This window comes from Perca fluviatilis, chromosome 11 (genome assembly GCF_010015445.1).
Source record: "Perca fluviatilis chromosome 11, GENO_Pfluv_1.0, whole genome shotgun sequence".
NCBI lineage: Eukaryota > Metazoa > Chordata > Actinopteri > Perciformes > Percidae > Perca > Perca fluviatilis.
The window spans coordinates 15,328,708-15,347,877 of NC_053122.1; the positions used below are offsets into that span (position 1 = coordinate 15,328,708).

Below are 19,170 nucleotides of genomic sequence, written 5' to 3' on the forward strand. Positions count from 1 at the left end.
CAAGTATGCATACATTTTGTTGTAACATCTGAATAAATTTAATTTTTCAAAGAGTGTGCAAAGTGTTTTAAATACTAGGCCATTATATGTTCATTGTAGTTTGGTGATCTAGCTACATAAACAGAAAAGTTTTTCTGTCATGACCACCAAAAAAAATCAAGTCAAGTTATGTACACCTTACATTAATTAATTAAAGACATTTCATTATGACAACCCTAAACATATTATTTGGTCGTTGAGATAGTGGATATTAAATAAAAACATTGTTTCAGAAAACAATCACTTATCACAATCAACATATAGGAAAGTTTGACAAAGTTGTCAAAGTTTTTCCTCTGCATTAACAGAGCACAAATTTGAACAGACAGCAGTGTTTTCTCCTGTTAATTTGAATACAGGTTGGTTTTGTTGTGTATATCATATGTGACATAGCAAGCCCATGCTCATTTTATACTATATTTAAGATTACAAGTCTAACAAATTGTTGTAAACAACAATCCATCAACATTTTCCAATTATTTAACACCATGCAAAATCCAGTCTTAGTTTCCCCCTGTTACATGCCAGTTACATGTCTGACAGTTTCTGCCCTGGAACATTCAGTTCACTTTTACAAATAGTCACATCCTCCATCTGGAGACAAAGTCGCCTGTTCCAAATGTCTCAGCAGAAGAAGAATGTTTGCAAAAAGTCACAGCAAGGTAATTTGTTTCAAACTATCCTTTTCATGTCATATGTCCATCACCAAACGACCGTATGCTTGCTGCACGTGTTTCACCTCTTGATCTTCCCTAACTCTTCACACAGCCTGGAGAGGTACTGCGTGAGCTTCACCATCACGATGATGAGGGCCCCTCCCATTAGCATGCAGGAGGGCCAGAGCAGCGAGTGGAAGACGACACTGTGGTCGTACAGCCGTGTCAGAAGAACCATCTCCTGCTGCTCGCTGGGGTCGTAGTAACAGGGGACCTTCTGGTTCACCTTCAGATGCTCGGAGATGTTCATAATCATGACGTGCATGGCCACACTGTCTTTCTGGCACCTGGGCACGTAGAAACACTGCAAGGACAGGAATGAAGGACACTGAGGTTATCTATAGAGGGCAATCAGTCAATCATATTGTTTGTCGTGGTGATGGCTGCTGAGCTTCTTTTATTTCACAATATTGAATACATCACCCTTCATGTATCATCTTTCAGCAGGACCAGGAAAAATCCTATCGACTAACATTTTTTCTGAATTGGGAGCAGAGTTAAGTCTACAATCAGGCCAGCATCTGACATCCGTTGTCAACATTTGAAACGGTTCAGTAATTTTCAGTATTTTCCCTCTGGCACTGTACTCACTTCAGAGCTGATGTCCTGGGTCTCCTCATTGTGAGATAAACGGCTGACCCGGCCCGTGTTATTGACGCTCACGTAGACCTGCAGACACGGGTATTTGGAGACTCTCCAGCAGTCTGACCCACAGTTGTAGGAACAGTTCATGTCTGCTGTGACCGTGGAGTTGAGTACAACACACACACCCTCCTCTGTCCACACACTGTGTTGACATTTAAATGAAGATCCAATTTAAAGCAAAAAAAAAAACAGAAAACATTTTTGGGATCTCTTGAGGTATAATTTGTTCCTGAAAATCTGGTTTCATAAAGTATTCATTTTGCAATTTTCAGCTTGAGAGAGCACTGAAAGCAGTTTGCCAACAAGCACATCTGATGAATAAAACATGTTTCTGACATAAATATCCGTTAACTCTTTTATAGGGTGTAAAAAAAAGACAATTTAAACAACAGGCCTGTACCTGTCTGCATAGGAGCGTAATATAGTGATCCCCAGGACAAAGTACATCATGACTGAAGAGAGGATCATTCCGAGTCCCAGGAGAATGGCACGATCTTCACCTGGCTTTAGAGCTGTCACTGTCTTCTTCTTGTCCAATAAATCTACCTCACGAAATTTCTGGTAGATTGACCTAATGATGAGGAAAATGAGGAGAAATTATTGTATTTATTTTTTTAAGCTGCAGTGCAAATATTATGCCATACAAATCTAAGTGCATGATAGGTAAGAGTTTCTCCCTGCGCCATGGATGTCCCCCTTTCTTGCTTTGCAATTTAAGTAAATTTTTAAGCAAGAATTGGACTTGTTACCTCCTTTCATTTCCTCTGCCTGCTCCTGCTGTATTTTTGGCCCCCGCCACAAAAAACATCTTTCCTGATGATCCCCGTCCTCTTTTGCTTGTTGAGGCTGAATGGAAGGATTGCTGAAAAGACCTGTGAATTATAGCCAGTTTGTTGCCATGTTTAGCTGTCCAGAAGCACTAACACTTTCGCTACAAGGATCATAAACACAACATTAATCTTAAGTTGGTTACAAAGCAAATATGTAAGATGACAAATCGTACTGTACCTTTGGTGCATAGTTGCTGTCAAACTCACTATTTTGTAAAACTAATTATTAAGTATATGCCTCTCCTGATAAACCTACAGCAGTTCCTGATTAGTAGAGTACTATGCAATGTTGGGACAGGAAGCATGCCTGATATAGTGGTCTCCACCAGGTAAACATATCATTTTGAACACAAAGAAACGCTACAAAGGGAAACAAGATGACAGATAGCCACAGATGAAAGGTGTAAATGCTGATGAGGCGCTCATGAAAAACCTACCTGCTGTATCCTGAACACTTCTGCTGTCAACACAAAGTCATTGGGTCCACTCTTAGCACAACAACAACACCTTGTATGCGCCACCTCTCGCTCTCTGCCGGTCCTACCATTTGCAACAAAAAAAACCCACAGAATTCAGTGCTAAACATGCAGCTTTGGCCCCATAAATAATAGTAGTCTTGATTGGGATCCAAATCAATGGGAAAATGAGACATTATGAGTTATTTGTTCTCGGTCGCCAAAGGGTTTGCATTAAGGTGAGGGTCGATGCAAACCCACTCTTGAGATTGCCAGGCATTTATTGAAAAACACAAATTAGAACAAATGTATTTACAGGACAGGTCATTTGCTCATATATCAAAAGTGTGCCCCATCATGAGTTAAAATTGAATCAGAAATACCAATCAGTCAAATCACAATGTTTATAGATGCAGAATAATCAATACAGACTGGATCAGATTGTATATTTTTGGACATTCTGTAGCCACCATCCAGTCTTCTCACATGTTAAGTAATGAGCAGGCTGTTTTTTTTTTTATTTGCCAGAGTGCAAGAAGCAGAAAGTTAGAAATTAAGCCAACAAGTTCCTCTTAGATGAGTAATTTCCTCACTGTATTACATTCCCAGCTGCTTAGGGGATATGTTGCTGAGAGACAACTCCAGTGTAACAACGGGAATCTGAAGGAAAGCATACATGTTATCTACATTTATTCTTTCCTCAAAACATTCCACACCGTTTTGCATGCTAATGCAATAAAGGGTCACACTGACACTCATAAGTTTTATGGTCTTAGTTACACCTTTCCATTTTTTATCCTCCATTAAAACCGTGCTAACCATTGCCACTCGAGTGCTTCAAGTTGATTTCAGCTAATCATTGACACACACACTGTCAGAGAGACTTCCTCTTTGTACCAACTTTTTAAAGAGTTTTGAGAGCAATACATTTGTAACTCTGGCTCATGCAGGCTGGACTTACAGTGGCAGGTGACTTCTTACCTAATAACTTATAAGGAAGAAACAGACGCTGTCCTTAATGACATGTGGGACAGGCAGTCTCACAGATAAGAGCCTGGCCTTGCAGGGCCTTCTGAGTAAGCTTAAAATAAATAAAATGTAAAAAATGTATGAAACATACATTTTCTACATTCCAGATTGGTCTTATTAAAGAATATTGTTTTATTTTCTGCAATTTGTCATGTAATCATTTTTTTCTCAATTACCAAAATTGACAGTGGTGGAAATTGTATCCATTTGATGCAATAAAAAAAGTTAATTCCAGTGAAGTTTGTGAGACCTCTGGGAATCTGAAATTATACAATAATGGCTAAAACTTAACTGAATTTGATTGATGATTTGAATATCATAGTTAAAGGGTGAAATGTGGTTCTGAATGATAGCCACTACCTTGAAAAAAATATTTAGTATGTAGGCCTATATGCGTCCTCCATATCTTGGCTTATTTAAAAAGCTACTAAATCTGCAGTGTCACCACATGAAGCACTGGAGGGAGACAGTCTTTGTGTCTGAGGAGATGCAGTAGTGTAAAAACTGCTTACCCCAGCAGAAACTTATTGTTCACATTTTCCTATTATCAGTTTAATGAACTACATATCCAGAGCCAGAGGCAGATAAGATCAGCCGACCTCACTGTATATTCTTTATAGGTCCACCTTGGTTCATATTTTTTCTAGCTGCCTCTCTCCCAGATTGTGAGACTGAAAACGTGACTGAATGAGTTATAAACCAAAATGGCATGTGGTAGACCACATAACTGTAGAGCAGGTGTTATCTTATGGATCACTGAATTGGCCCCTGGGCAGACAACATCTCTTCATCTCCAGTGTGAACTAATTATTAAAGTTCAGCTGCAGTTTTTCAACCTGAGAATTCTGCTCCACCTGCAGAATGTCAGTGAAAGAGACACAAAACAACTACAACAAGATGTAAAATGACCACAAAGTGATGCAAAACAACCACAAAGAGATGCAAAACGACACCACACAACTACAAAGAGACACAAAACAATCACAGAGACACAAAACCACAAGGAGAAACAAAAGACAAAAAGAGACACCAAGCAACCAAATAAGACATATGTAATTTTGTGTCTCCTTCAGTCCGAGTGTCTTGCTCGACTTTATTGAGCTCATATTGCATGCTCATCATAAAAGTGAAATTAAGGTGTGTGTGTGTGTGTGTGTGTGTGTGTGTGTGTGTGTGTGTGTGTGTGTGTGTAATATATAGATAATAAGTCTGAGGTCTTTAATCCTGCAAATGTTGCTTTAGTACAGAAGGTGTAAACTTTCACCTCGCATGCTTTAACAGCGCTGTGGAATTCAAAGCCTGGCCTGCTATCTACACACTTTTACGCTCTCACGAAGAAGAATGTCTCAGGATGTATTTTTTGCCTTGTCTCTAGAGTGATTATTGCCTCCCTGTCAGGCGTCCTATAGTGTTTGGTGCCTATAAAAAGTCACATGCTCCACTGCACAGCACCCCATAGAGATATAGCAGATCAGTAAACACTTACCTGAGGATTTATAAACTGCATGTCTCAAGCATATTGTACATGCAGTGCATATTATTGTACACAATTTCAAAACCCAGTCCTCCATTCATAATTATTATTACTATTACAATTATGTGTATTTTGCAGTTGTTCACTGTCTTGTTGTTCCTCAAACGCACAAGTGAAAAACGGCATGCTCCTATAGATTCACGAAGGCACTCGATGAAAAAGGAGGCTGAATGCATTGACATTTCCAAAGTTATCTTACACTGCATATCAATCTAAAAAGCCCACATTGCAGCACATGTATGAGACTAACACTATTTTGTATTTTCAGCTATGTGCTGTGTGTTGTGGGCTGGATTATCTTTTGAGCACATACAGTCTCAGTGTTTTTCTGTGGTGCCTGTAATAATCTCTTGTCTTTGCACATCCAAATAACAGTAAGCCCCAGCTTTTGTGTGTGACTAGTGTGTGCTGAGTTGAAACAGCAGTGGTAATACGTACAATCTGTGAGATCCTACCTCTTGTTGTAATGATAATCCAGACATTGGGCTACAACTGTCAGCAGTGGCTCTCCAACACAGTCTCTCCCAGGGACAGCAGCTGGCTACCTCTTATTTAAACTCTTTCCCCAAGTGAACAGAATGCCTGCCATACCTGTGTTAGTCATATGAGTTCCCTATACAATGGCGTCATGCTTAAAAAGAGTTGGTCCAGCACAATGAATCTCCACTGTACCTCCAAATAACTGGCTCTGACTGGCCCGACTGTGGGACTGTCGCTATATGTTTGTTGCAGGCACTGCTGCAAATCCACAAATTAATTCAGAAGCAGTTATTTCAAACATCCCTGCCTTTCCATGTTACAAATGTACAGTATGTATAAACAACTTGGAGGCCACAGCTTCAAACACTGACAACAAAACAGAGCCATGTCTTGCCACAAGGTGTCTCTGCAACCTCAGAAACTGGAGCAAGGGGGAACATGGGGGTGTTCCTCTTTAATTCATTACCAGCAACAAATCACATGTAATGCTGAGATTTTAAATTTTTTGGAGTAATGCTTTTATTGTGTTATAATCACCAGCGCAAATGTGTGATATTTGATTTGAAATTATATGTAAGTAGTAGTACTACCTTAATAAAAGGCCAGTTTGGTCAATGTGTTGGTAACTTATTTTTTACAGTCTGTGGTTGGTAATACATTTATAAAGTTACATCTTTACCATACTTTCTAAGCAGACGTGCTACAAACAATATTTTTTTAGCTTAAAGATGCACATTACAAACTGACTTCATTTTGGAGATATAAGCTATGGTATTCTCTCAATGTTTAGTCAAAGAATAGCAACACACTATCACCATTGTTTTTTTATGGTTGCCACAAAAATGTATAGATTTGCAGGTAAATTAATCAGACCCATTTTTATATCATCCAGAGAAAATGAACAAAAATGTGCACACTTTTATTTTTTATTCCTGATTTTTGTACATTAGAGATTCCGTTTGCATGCCGGACTTCTGTGGAATGTGTTTATTTTGAAAATAATTTTTAAATGTAAAGTGGCATTTTTTTTCTTCAGAAAATTTAATCTGAAGAGGCTATTTAGTTCTTTTCTAACGCGATGACTCTCTGCGTAGGCAGTGATTTGCACAACAGTGTTGGTCTGACCAGCTGGAGGACTTTCCCTCACAGACCCCAGTGGATGAGCCACCTCGGCTACAGTCTTTACTCATCCCTTGGTGCGCATGATTATGAAAGTCTCTCCCATATAGCAGCAGCATCAGATTAGATTCTGCAAGAAGTGTGTTCTGCTTACCTCTTTACATTCACTGCCTCCTCCAAGACCCATCCAGTGCTGGCCAGGGAGTACAGAAATACAAGACAATCTCCCTGAAGAACTACAGAGATCTTTCCTGCCTCTTGGCTCAGATGCTTTCACCTTTAATTTTATCCTGGCTATAGATTAAGAATTTAACATACATAGAGTAAGACACAGCAGGAAAACACGTGCACAAATATAGCACAAATATATAGATGAGAAAAAAAGACTCAACGGCAGATGGAAAGGCATTTGTATTTATTTGAGGTTAGGCCTAAACATAGCTACAAAGAGGTGCAGACTGTCTTCGAGTACCCCATTTGGAGGTGAAACAACATAGCTACAGGGGAGATGAAAGGCGATTCTGCTTCTTTGTTTCTCAGGATCTAAAAATAACTCTTGCTGAGCAGGCAGTGAAGCTGAGCTGCAGTCCCCTCTCTTGCTCCCTTTTCCTCAGTTTCTGTCCCTAACTGTCTCGCAGACATAATACATCATGTTAATGATGCATGTGTGTGGGCTCAATTGTATAACAGCTACTTGGTCAAGTTGATCTTGTCCTATATTCAAATTGCTGTTATTTAACATATAGCATGTAGCTTGGACACAAGGAGTGTTATTAATATTTGTGTGGTGATTGAGTGTCACCTGTGCTGTTGTGCATCCCTAAAAGAAGTGAAAAAGGTATCCTCAGTCTGAAGGCTGGGACTCTCCAATGTACGTATTTTTTATCATATTTTGGATCTTTATGATATATGCTTTTATTTTCAAATTTTTAAAATAAATATCAAATATCTGTAACGCAAACAAAGAAAACACAAATAATCAGCTTGCAAGATTTCCTTTTCATTGCATGTTCACTTGCAACAGGGGATCACAAGGAGGCATACTTATTTTAAGGGGTCTGCAAGTTGGGGAAAAAATGGAGCTGTTGATATCTAGTTATTATTCATAGTTATATATATATATATATATATATATATATATTTTAATATGAAAATCTTGAGACTACTCATCATTGTCTTAGATGATGTCACTAATCTCCTGCTCATTTCCTTCTTCTTCACACACAAAAATAAAAAGGCAATACTGCTGTTGCTAAGGCAGTTGATTAGGTTGCTGCCACGTGTGTGGCAGTATCCAAGCAATTATACAATGCACACAGGTCAAGCATACATTTATCAGTGTTGCCACTGTGTTCACATCCATAGCAACCTTGTGTTATTGTCCTGCAGATTAGTTCCCTGCCCCCACACAGATACCATGCTGCTGTATTCCTTCTAGTCTCACATTTATGGAGAGACACAGTGCTAATCTGATTTTATAGAGAACTACTGCAATATGTCGGCACAAACAGAATTTATGATGTAGAAATGTTCACAAACGTATGTTGACATGTATTTTTCATATCTATCAATGTAATGCATGTACTGTATGTAAGGATGAGTAGGATTTACAGAGAAGAGGTCAGTCAATTCACAATATTCGCTCGTAGAGTGAATCATATATTGCGTAAAGCTTGGCATTGGAGAGCAGGAATTTGCTTCACATTTCTTCACTGCCAGCCAAAACACCCTCACACAGTGGGAGTGATGGAGAACATATTTCTGTTTCCACTGGCTTAAAGAGAAAGAAGCAATAGACATAATGTGGGAAATCACCCATAAATGAGGTAATAGAGACAAACAACACTGAAACTGAAACCTGTTTTGCAGTCCACCCCCAGTCACTGGGTTTTTGACATTTAGACCACCGCTAGTAAAGTCCTCCTAGTTTTGCTCTATATAAATGAATTACTCTACATTGTAACATCCTATCTCGCATGCATATTGGTGAATGTGTGGTATAAGATATTAGATAGAGAGGTCTATGGTGGACGGATTGCAAGGATGTTGACAAAGGGCCAGATGAACACTGATATAATGTGGGAGTGGGAGGATCAAACAGCTCAGAGGCTGACAGGTAGCAGCAGTCTTGCATTGCAATACCTATCTCCACAGCAGAGACAAAAATGCAGTGGACTGCAGTAGCACAGTGTCTGCTACAACCAAATCCATCACTCAACAACACAGTTAATCAATTAGGCTACCCTTTTAGACGTTAACCATCAGATTGCATGCAAATGCTGTACCTCAGCTACATTACCAATGTTAACTTGGCTAATCCCAGGCCATTTTTGAATTGATAAATCTAAAACAATTACACACATTTTGATTTCTATGTTCTATGTTTATGAGGATGCACAGAGTGTGAGAAATAAAGAAGGGCTGTTCTAATGGCATCTGTGATCTCAGTCAACATTATTACGTGTGGTAACAAGAAAAGAAAAAAACATGTAAAAAAAGAAGAGTTGTACTGAATATGCAGCTGCACACTTGCTGCTTTTGTACAACTAATTGAATGGTCCCAAATGCAATATGTCATGCTATGCCATCATCTCACATAGGAAAAGGCTGAGGCAGTAGAGCCACTTAAATGGGAACACTCACTAATCACAGCCAAATAAGGTAAGTTGTAATACAAGATCTACTAAATTTTGAAGGTCAGCACACATTTTTACGCAAGTGAATCCTCGATATTTCATAAATATTTAACAGCATGAATATGTTCAGGCTACCATCTTCTTTGGGAACATTGGAGAAAAAAATATGATTATGGATTATGTATACAGCAAAAGAAATCTGTGTAAAACACAGATGCAATGATGATGTAAGCTTGTTGTTGACTTTCCAGTCTGAATGACTGAGGATAGGGGGTGGGGTGTCATTAATCTATAGCTAGTGATGACCAGGCAAGCGAAAATGGGGTGTAGTGGGGGATGGGCGAGGACACTGTTGTTATGACTGGTGCTTGGCTGCGGGACAAACTTCCAAGGGCCTCGGCATTTTTTTCTAATCCATTTCATTGGTCGGTTTCAACGAGGAAATGTGGCTCCATTTTGCTGTGAACCTGTCAAACGGACCAGGAGCTAATATTTAATCAACGCTTGAGGGCAGCTTTCACCTTTTGCAAAACACGAGGTGTTTGGTGCTTTTGAAAAATAGGTTAGTCACCGATATAGCATTATATCCTAGTAATTGTTGGTAGAAATGTGAAATAACGACTATTGTTACATATGATATATTAGCTTGTATTCTTACACATGCTACTTTGCCGTATTTCATCGAGGAGACGGTAAATACATTATACACTGCCGTAGTCACGGGTTAATTGTTAAATTAAACTTTAGCGAGTGGCGCTTTGAAATAACTGACAGTAGTTACAGTCAGCTAATTTCTGCATGTCGGGTCACTCCACTGTGTCGAATGTCTGAAGCCGTTGCTGGTTCTTACCGCCTGGCTTTAGCTAGTTTAAATATTATAACATATCGATAGTTAGCTAATACATGTGCATAGACGATCTTGCAATCGATTAAAGAGATAACATGGTCTGACTTGAACACAAGAGCTGAGGAAGATATCGTCAATTGAAAGGTTTTATCCAAGTAGGTACGTGACTGTAGCAACACTGTCATTAGCATAGCATGCTAGTGTTAGCCACCTAGCAAGCGTGTTGGCAGGTTTAGAGTAATAGCAAGCAGGCGACCTGACTGTACTCGTCAGAAATGCTGTTTCAAAGAAGCTAACTTAGTTATTGTGGTCAATGGTTATATAAAATAACACACCGCTTTTCCGTATAGCGTTAACCGCATTAGTTTGGTAGCTACGTTAACTGTTGGCAACCTGCATTAAATAAACGAAGTGTTTGACCGCCTTGCCTGACTGACATGTGTTGTGACCGTAACGATAAAGCCGCCGCCAATGAAAACTAATCTTAGCTAGCTAGTGTGCTAACGTCCCGTAGCTCATGGCAGTGCAGATGGGGGACCGCGTTGAAATAGGTTGAAAATAAACTACTAATTTTAGTTGTTAAGTAAGTAAGAAGACGCAAGTAACGTTAAATCGTGTTTACTTGACAATCCCGTTCTCATTTCCCCGGTAACATTAACGTTACATCCATCTAACGTTAGTGACCCATGACATGTGGGAAATTGTCAGCCAAGCATTACAGCAATGAGTTAAATTATTGTTAGACTTTGTAGATACAGTGTTGCAATAAATAGTTCAGCTTTCCGAACTACAATTAGTGGCATTTCATTTAGTCTCGTTTTACAGTAATATCGTGCATATTGAGACATTCATCGGAATAAACTGGTTCTGGTGGCTATGCTTCAAACAGCATGTCGGTAACGTACACAGTACACACTGTAGTTTGTTCAGCCCATTCATCGCCCCCATGTGTGGGGGATGGGTAATGTATATCCGCAAGTAGTTGCCATGATATCTTGCTAATTAAGCCACCAGCAGATTAGCATGGTGACTTAATTTGCATGTATTTAATTTATACGAAATCAATCTGACCTGAGGAGAGACAACTCAATCAGGGCTACAGTATAAGTTGGGGATTCAGTAGCAGAATTGAGATGTTGCTTAATATTGTAAGAGGCAAGCATCTAAAATAGGTCTGTACCAAATTAAATTACCAATGACGTGTCCGTTTCATTTACTCTATTCAATACATAACCATACTTCCCATTTAATCACTATCTTTTACACCATGCATAGCACAAATATCCACATGCTGTTTTTACATTGCTAACCCAGTTTCTTTCATTGTTTGGTGACACGCCCCTTTGTTCAAAAACACTTTCCTCTGGTTGCCTTTTCACCCACTCACTGACAGCTGCTTCTAAAATGTCCTTTCTAGTTAAGGTAATTTTGTCACTGCACCAATAGAAAAACCTTATCTTCTATAAATATTTGGCGGGGCCTATATGGTTCTTGTGCTGCTTAACCAATATTTAAACACAAATTAACACGTGCAGAAATTATTACTTAGGCATTACTTGGAAAGTCGGGGCAGATAATTAAACTACAGCACTATGTGGGAGGTGGTCTCAAGTGTAAAAATCATTCCAAGGAGACCATTGAATGGAATTCAGGATTTTTTGGCAAACCATTTATAGTAATACCATAATTAAAGATGTAGTTGTACACATATTTTGGCTGCAAGATATTTTACACTGGAGAAGCAGTGCTGTATATGATCCAGATGTGATGCCCACTACTGATGTTTCTTTCTTAAAATAATTCAGTAGTTGGAAAAGGTGCATTCAATTTCTTTACTTTCTTTTTAGGGGCAGAGAATTCTTGCTGAGGACAACGGAGCTATGATGTGCATCTGAGGACATCTTGATCACATGGGTAGTGTATTTTACTGTTTAATGTCTCACTTTTATTGTTTTTCACCCTACATGTTGAGACTTTGTTTTGCCTCTCCTCTTTCTGCATGCTTATATTGCTGTCTGGAAGTTCACGTTGCTTTAGCAAAGTGTCAAGAGTCATATAGAGAGGAAGGCAGCTGTAATTTAGCTTTGTTTCCAACCAGTAAGTATTATGACAAGTTTCCACTGTAGGGTATGGCTCTGCTCGACTTGACTCACTTTAAGTACTAGTACTTTTCTCTTTTTGTTTTCCACTGCGGATAGTACCCCCTCAGTGTAGGCAGGATTCTCAGCTGATTGCCATAGCGATGCTGTGTGAATCTGCCATGAGATATTTTTCAACATGAAAATCGCTAAATCCTTTTCCTTTCAAATGCAACCAAACAGAGGAACGTTTGCACTTAACTGTCATTTAAAAAAAAAATCTGGGTTGAGTGAATACAAAAATTGTGGCCACTATTGACTCTAGCTTGGCTATTTAAGAATTGTGGGTTTGTGCTGGATGCCCCGTGTGACCATTCTCTCTGGCCAGTCAATGGTCTACAGTGTTTTAAACCCACTATCGGCTCACTTGGAACCTTGACCAAAGTGGTACCAAAAACTACTACTAGTTATAATAATACTACTACTACTACTATTCACAACTTTTGCTAATGGAAAACCAAAAGAGGCTGAGTCGAGTCGTACCATGCAGTAGAAAAACGGGATTAGGCATGTCTAAAACAAAAGAGTCAGAGAGTTTTTCACTTTTTAAAACCAAAAATAACTCAGTTGTTTACATAGCTGTTGCAGTTATTAAGAGCTTTAACAGGTTACCACTAGAACTGTTCACTTGCTTGTAAATGTAAGTGGTCGTTGTGGCTTCGGTTCAGAGCGAGCGAACACTTGGTCATAATATATCCTACTATAACAGGAATTGAGACGGACCGACACATGTTGATTAAAGGTCACGTAGCACTGGTGGTATTTCATCATCGTTTTGAGATCATAAAGGTTGGTCTAAGTCTTTTTATCAGTGTGGTGATTCCGCTGAAAAATGTATGTACAGTACTCAAGGTTTGGTGGCGTGTGGCAATGGTTTGGCATACATGGTTTTCTGTTGAAATTTGTGTCATATGGGAAACTGTTCAAACATAGATGTGCCACCATGGAAATTGCAATTCTGAAACAATGACTTTGAACCAAATTACTGCTGGTTAAGAGTATGCAATAATGTGTTTTCTTAGAACATGTTAATGAATCACATAGGTGCTTTCAAAGAACACGTAGTCTATGTTTTATGTGACTCAGGCCCAGAGTGTGTGGGTGTCTTGGGTGGAGTTTTTAGTTGTTTTGTTTGAACTATTTAGAAATACTGTATTTGGTGGGTGGTCGGGTTAACTCAAAGTCCATCAGTATGACTTGCTGAAAGTTTAATACACGTTTTAAGGGGATGGCTGAAAGGGACACAGGAAAAACTGGGGAGAAGGCCAAGGTAAAATGTGGCATAGAAAACCAACCAGGGCAGTGATTTATAATTTTAAGACACTTGTGCTGCCAAATGTTGTTTTTTTAAGTAACTATATGTAACTTTTACATGTTTCTGAAACCGTGTAATATTTCATGATCATTAAATAACCTGTAACAGCAAACGAGAATTACCGTGAAAAGAACACTAGTTTTTACAAATTTTCAGTCCGTTTTTGTTTTGGCCTACCATTTTCTTTTCCCCTTGTCCCCCTGTTCTTGTGTAATGCGTCCTTGGGTTTAATGAAATGTGCTATATTAATCTAAGTTATTATTACTTGCTTGTAGTGTACCATAACTACTCTGACCCTTACAGGAAATGTAATAGAAAACAAAACACATTGAAGGAGAACTGGAAAAACACATTTTCTTCGAATCATGCTGTGTTTTGTTAGAAAGATTGTTGGAATTCATTGTTGGTGTCATCCTTTTAGCGCTTCATCTCTGTAACATCTCTTGGACCTCAGCTCTGGGATAGGGCAGGAGACATGTTGACTTTTTCAGTGGCTGGCATGATGGAAACAGTAGAGGTTTTGTCCCCTGTCCAGACCCCTTGTTTATTTCCACAGTCCCATTTAAACAGTGCGGGTTCTGCATGAATAAATATGGAGCCCGGATGCAAGCACCGTATGATCTGTTATTGCTGAGGTTTAAGCCCGTCTATTCCAGACATTTTGGTTCCCAACACCCTGCCTGCCTCATGAAGTCGGTGGGTAATTATTTCCAGTTGTAGGTTAATGAATGGAAACTGGTGCCCTGCCTAGAGCCAGGAGGCTTCTGTAGCCAACGAAAATGGAGAGGAACGAAACATTGTTATGTATCAAATGGCACATCACAGCTTGCCTTTGCTTACCTCTCTGTTTGGAAGTTGCAAGATCTAGGTCAAGAAAGGTGGTGTTGTTTTTAAACCTCTTCCTCTTCTCAGTTTTCACTGTGTGTGCCAGTTTGGTAGCTCACACCTGTGTGTGTGTGTGTGTGTGTGTGTGTGTGTGTGTGTGTGTGTGTGTGTGTGTGTGTGTGTGTGTGTGTGTGTGTGTGTGTGTGTGTGTGTGTGTGTGTGTGTGTGTGTGTGTGTGTGTGTGTGTGTGTGTGTGTGTGTGTGTGTGTGTGTGTGTGCCATCTTGGTGTTAACTAGGGCTGTCCAAAACAATTATTTTTTTAAACGATTAATCTAGCGATTATTTTTTCGATTAGTCAACTAATCTAACAATACATTTTTCGATTAATCTAACGATTCATTTTTCAATTAGCAATTATTTTCCCATTGCTCAATTATTAACAATTTACACAAAACAAATTTCAATAAGGTTCAAATCTCTATTTATTAAAATTGTTTAACACTGCACTGTTCAAGTAAAATGAATTTGTAGTGCAACCTGAAGCCAGATGTAGGCTATCAATCCAACCACAAAATAAAGTCACTTTCAGGAGGAATACAAAAATAAAAACTTAAAGTAAACAGAGCAAGTGCAAAAAGAGTAGTGTATGAGAGATTAACCTGTATTTGCTTTGTTTAACAGTAGGTAAAATAATGAATAAGCTCTTGTTTAACATCCAAGCTCTTCTCCCTTTAATTTAACTTGAATTATTTGTATCTAAAGGCTGGTTAAGCACTGTAAGGAGGAGAAGTTGGACAGTTTTTCTTTTGTCTTGTTCCAGTGATTGGTACATCTGAGTGATGGCGTTGGATATGCGTTAGCATGTTAGATGTATTTCCACTCACATACCCAACAACTGCTGAACAACGCCGACACACAGTCCTCGTCTTACCCCCCCATTCTCTCGCCTGTAGCCTACTACAGGAACTGACCCGAAGACCAAAGTTTTCGAGGCGGGGTCGGCACCAGGCTGCAGCCATACAGTCTCGAAGTTTTGCCAAACTTGCGATCTTAAAGTGCCCGGCGGGAACTCTTGTGGGTCGCAACCACTCGCCATGCTCGTCCTTTCGTGCTGCTATCTCTGACTCACTCACTGGTAGGGCTGCAGCTATCGATTATTTTAGTAATCGAATATTCTGATTATTCCATCGATTAATCGAGTAATCGGAAAAGAAACACTTAGTAAGAAATACTTAGTAAGCAGCAATAGTAAATATTTATTATTGCTGTTTACTAAAACAAGGAAACCTGTAGCTTGTGTATATATACAAAAGACAGGTTTCCTTTTTTAGAAAAAGCCAAAAAATGTATTGCCAAATTCCAAGACCCTTAAAAAAAAAACACATTACAATAGTACATTTTTGGTGGCCCAAATGTTAATATTTTTCACCCCATTCCCCTTCTTGCCTCTGGCTCTTGGCACATTTTCAGAAGCCTAATACACAGTGAGGAGCATAGATATATCTATGGTGAGGAGAAAGAATAAAGAATGCATGATGACGTCATTCACGTGCATATTAAGTAGCCATGCTGGGGGGAGGAGCCGGTTCGTCTCCGGCAGCAGCTAAGTTTCCAAAGATTAGAAGCAAACTAATAAACAGTTAGACTACAAACCGACAGCTTTCGTTTTAGCTTGTCGGTAAAACATTGCTATTAGCAGAGTAGCATGCTGTAGGCTAGTTGTGTAAAACAGCGCGGTGGACGAGAGCAGCAGCCGTTAGTTACCTTGTGTCGGGTTGGCTCCGTGGAATGGATGAGTACACTGGATGTTTGTTACAGAGATGATGTAGCAGCATGTTTGCATCTTAAAATGATCCCAAACTTTCTGTCGTTTTCTCTCGCCTGTCTCTTCTCTTAGACCCTCGCTATTTTCGTCTTCCTTAATTTGTAATCTGGGCCGTCAGTCTTGTGTTTATATACTGTCTGTGCTTGTGTTGTGTCCGCAGAAGCGCAAACCTCTTGTGCGCTAGTAATAATCCTCCGTGCGGAAACACAGTGAGCCGTACAACCTTAATTACATTGATTTAATGAAGCTTCGAGGCAAAGAATTTAGCTTCAAGCATTTTTTGTAATCAAATTATTTGAGTTATTCGAGGAATCGTTTCAGCCCTACTCACTGGACCGTCGACCTGACAAAAAACTGCATGTAGGCGGAGGAGCTCGGCTCCTTCAGAGCCAAGGCGGGGCTACAGTTTAGGTGCCCCTAGAACCCGCGTATCCAGCAGTAGTTCTGCATTACATTAGTTCTACATTACATTAAATAATTTGTTTTATGTATTTATTTTATTTAGTGACGCGTCGACGCAAATTATTTGTGTCGACGCATTTACGTAGTCGATGATGTCAACTACGTCGACGAATCGTCCCAGCCCTAGTGTTAACTATCATCGCCCAGCGCTTGAGTGATAGGGGATACTTTGAAGATGCTTCTAACACCTCCTTTCAACTCAGTTCTATGGACTGTAATACAAATAAACTCTTAATTAAGCAAGACTCCCTGCTCTGTGGTTTGCTTTTTACAGGCTCCTATCCTGTGCTGACCCAATGGTTTAATCACCAGGACTAAAAATGAGCATAAGCAGTGATGAAGTCAATTTTCTGGTTTACAGATACCTGCAAGAGTCAGGTAAGTCTTGCTGTGAATTGCACTTGTTTTCTTACGTAAAAAAACCCCCAAAACATGTAATATACATAGCTGCTCTTGATTTTCTGCTATTGAACTTTGACTCCACTCTGCTTTCCAAATTATCCACGCCTCCTCCAGGCTTCTCTCACTCAGCATTCACCTTTGGCATAGAGAGCCACATCAGCCAGTCCAACATCAATGGAGCCCTGGTGCCCCCTGCTGCCCTCATCTCCATCATCCAGAAGGGCCTGCAGTATGTGGAGGCCGAAGTCAGCATTAATGAGGTCAGGCTCCACCTTTAAACAGTCAACTACTAATTAGTGTAACCTTACAACATACTGGCATCAGCTTTATTTTGACTCAAGTGTGTCTGTTGGTTTCTACATTGTAGTGGATTTGGTGGATAATGTGAATAAATTGTGCTGTCTCTGTAGGACGGGACATTATTTGACGGGCGGCCCATTGAGTCGCTATCTCTGATTGATGCTGTGATGCCAGATGTAGTCCAAACCAGGCAGCAGGCCTACAGGGACAAGCTGGCCCAGCAACAGGCGGCAGGCAGTGGCAGCGGCACAGGGCCCCAAGGAAGCACCAAGAATGGAGAGGGAGCTGCCAACGGGGAGGAAAATGGATCCCACGCCTTAGCCAGTAAGCTAGCTCCTGGTTGTAAACAATCTCTGAATCAGCTCCTTAACAAACAGATGTGTCTTGTTGTGCTTGGGCAAGAAAGAAAAAAAGGTCAACCATATTCCAGAAATCTTTTATGTTCTTATGCAGGATGTTATTCCTACGTGAAATGCTTTGACATTATCAGATTTGTGTTATAAGATGCTTTGTAAGCTGTTTGGCATTTACACTATTATCTGGTCACTGTGTTTTTCTGTCCCCGCTCACTTGAATTGGCATCAAGGATGTACATTTTACTTTATGCTGCAGACAGTTAAATAGAAAGTCTAATGTTAAATAACACCACAGCAGAAAGAGGCCAAGTTGATACCTTTTTATATAATTCAAAAGACCTGAATTACAAAAAGAAAGGCTAGGCTGTGTGGCCCTATTATATAGCAAAGTATATTTTGAATTAGGGATGGGCGATATGGCCTAAAATCCATATTGCGATATACATTGCAGCTTCTTGCGATAACGATATATATCGCGATATATAAATTATAACAGAACCATTTCAGACCAGGTTACATAGACCCTAAGGAAAACCAAACTGTAAATGTATTTTTTTTTTTTTTTTTTTTTAAAGAGAAAGAAACATAGTATGTAGTTTTGAGAACATTTATTGTTCAAAACTGTAATTATACAACCTAGTGTTGCAGATGAAAAAATTCAAGTACACTAGTTCCAGAGACTTAACGTATTGGGTGTCTTCTCTTTAGTGCAAACCATTCTAAAAGGCACTACACTTAGTAAGTTTAAGTCCTTGGTTCTTAAATGCCACCCAAGATGCAGAGAACAGGAAAAACTGGTGTCTGTTTAGTTAAGGAACAGACACTGTACTGAAATAAGTTTCAGTATTAGGCAAAGATGCACAGATACTTTAAATAAAAACATCTTTCAAAACAAAGTTTCTTACCTGCAGCCTAATGTGCGGGATATTTGAGTCGCGCCACACAAGAAGAGTCGGGACTTTCCGTGTGGCCTGATTCTTATACAGATACAAGTTGTTAACCAAAGCCCATCCCGAGTGGCCTCGGCCCGCCGCCTGCTGGTCAAACGGTGCAGCCTCTGCTCAACCCACGGTAGGCGGCGTGAAACCCCCGCACGACTTCTTTTGTAGAGGTCTACCGCATAGGGTTTTCCGGCGCGATGCCTATGCCGATCTTTTGAAATCAGGGTATTTTACAACAACTTTGTATGCAGCGCTGACGCGCTCTGTGTTGTTTT

At 39.7% G+C, this 19,170-nt stretch overlaps 2 protein-coding genes across 5 annotated transcripts in view; one reads left to right on the plus strand and one right to left on the minus strand.

The window, feature by feature from the left end:
* Positions 1-556: 556 nt before the first annotated feature.
* Positions 557-2,257, minus strand: LOC120568473 (calcium-activated potassium channel subunit beta-2-like). The gene is made up of 4 exons (XM_039816037.1): positions 2,150-2,257; positions 1,801-1,971; positions 1,347-1,542; positions 557-1,059 (listed from the first exon to the last, which is right to left on the minus strand). Exons 1-4 carry the CDS (start codon positions 2,206-2,208, stop codon positions 775-777), a joined length of 711 nt encoding a protein of 236 aa, XP_039671971.1. The 5' UTR covers positions 2,209-2,257; the 3' UTR covers positions 557-774.
* Positions 2,258-9,849: 7,592 nt separating this feature from the next.
* LOC120568540 (F-box-like/WD repeat-containing protein TBL1XR1) overlaps positions 9,850-19,170 on the plus strand; it is a 30,224-nt gene continuing 20,903 nt past the window's right edge. For 2 of the 4 annotated variants that reach the window (XM_039816109.1, XM_039816112.1), the window contains exons 1-5: positions 10,283-10,489; positions 12,178-12,244; positions 17,171-17,274; positions 17,413-17,558; positions 17,709-17,922. In XM_039816109.1, the coding sequence (XP_039672043.1) occupies positions 17,217-17,274; positions 17,413-17,558; positions 17,709-17,922 (418 nt within the window). In that variant the 5' untranslated portion in view covers positions 10,283-10,489; positions 12,178-12,244; positions 17,171-17,216. Of the gene's footprint in view, positions 10,046-10,282; positions 10,490-12,177; positions 12,245-17,170; positions 17,275-17,412; positions 17,559-17,708; positions 17,923-19,170 lie in introns of those variants that run through there. The other 2 variants (XM_039816111.1, XM_039816110.1) reach the window with 2 other exon arrangements.

What these genes read in the sequence shown, in the direction of transcription:
- LOC120568473 (XM_039816037.1), bottom strand. Translation starts at nt 2,208, where the DNA reads ATGTTTTTTGTGGCGGGGGCCAAAAATACAGCAGGAGCAGGCAGAGGA. An exon ending in GGCAGAGGAAATGAAAGGAG is followed by an intron (nt 1,972 to 2,149) that starts GTAACAAGTCCA and finishes CCTCATCATTAG; the next exon opens with GTCAATCTACCAGAAATTTC. An exon ending in CCCAGGACATCAGCTCTGAA is followed by an intron (nt 1,060 to 1,346) that starts GTGAGTACAGTG and finishes CTGTCCTTGCAG; the next exon opens with TGTTTCTACGTGCCCAGGTG.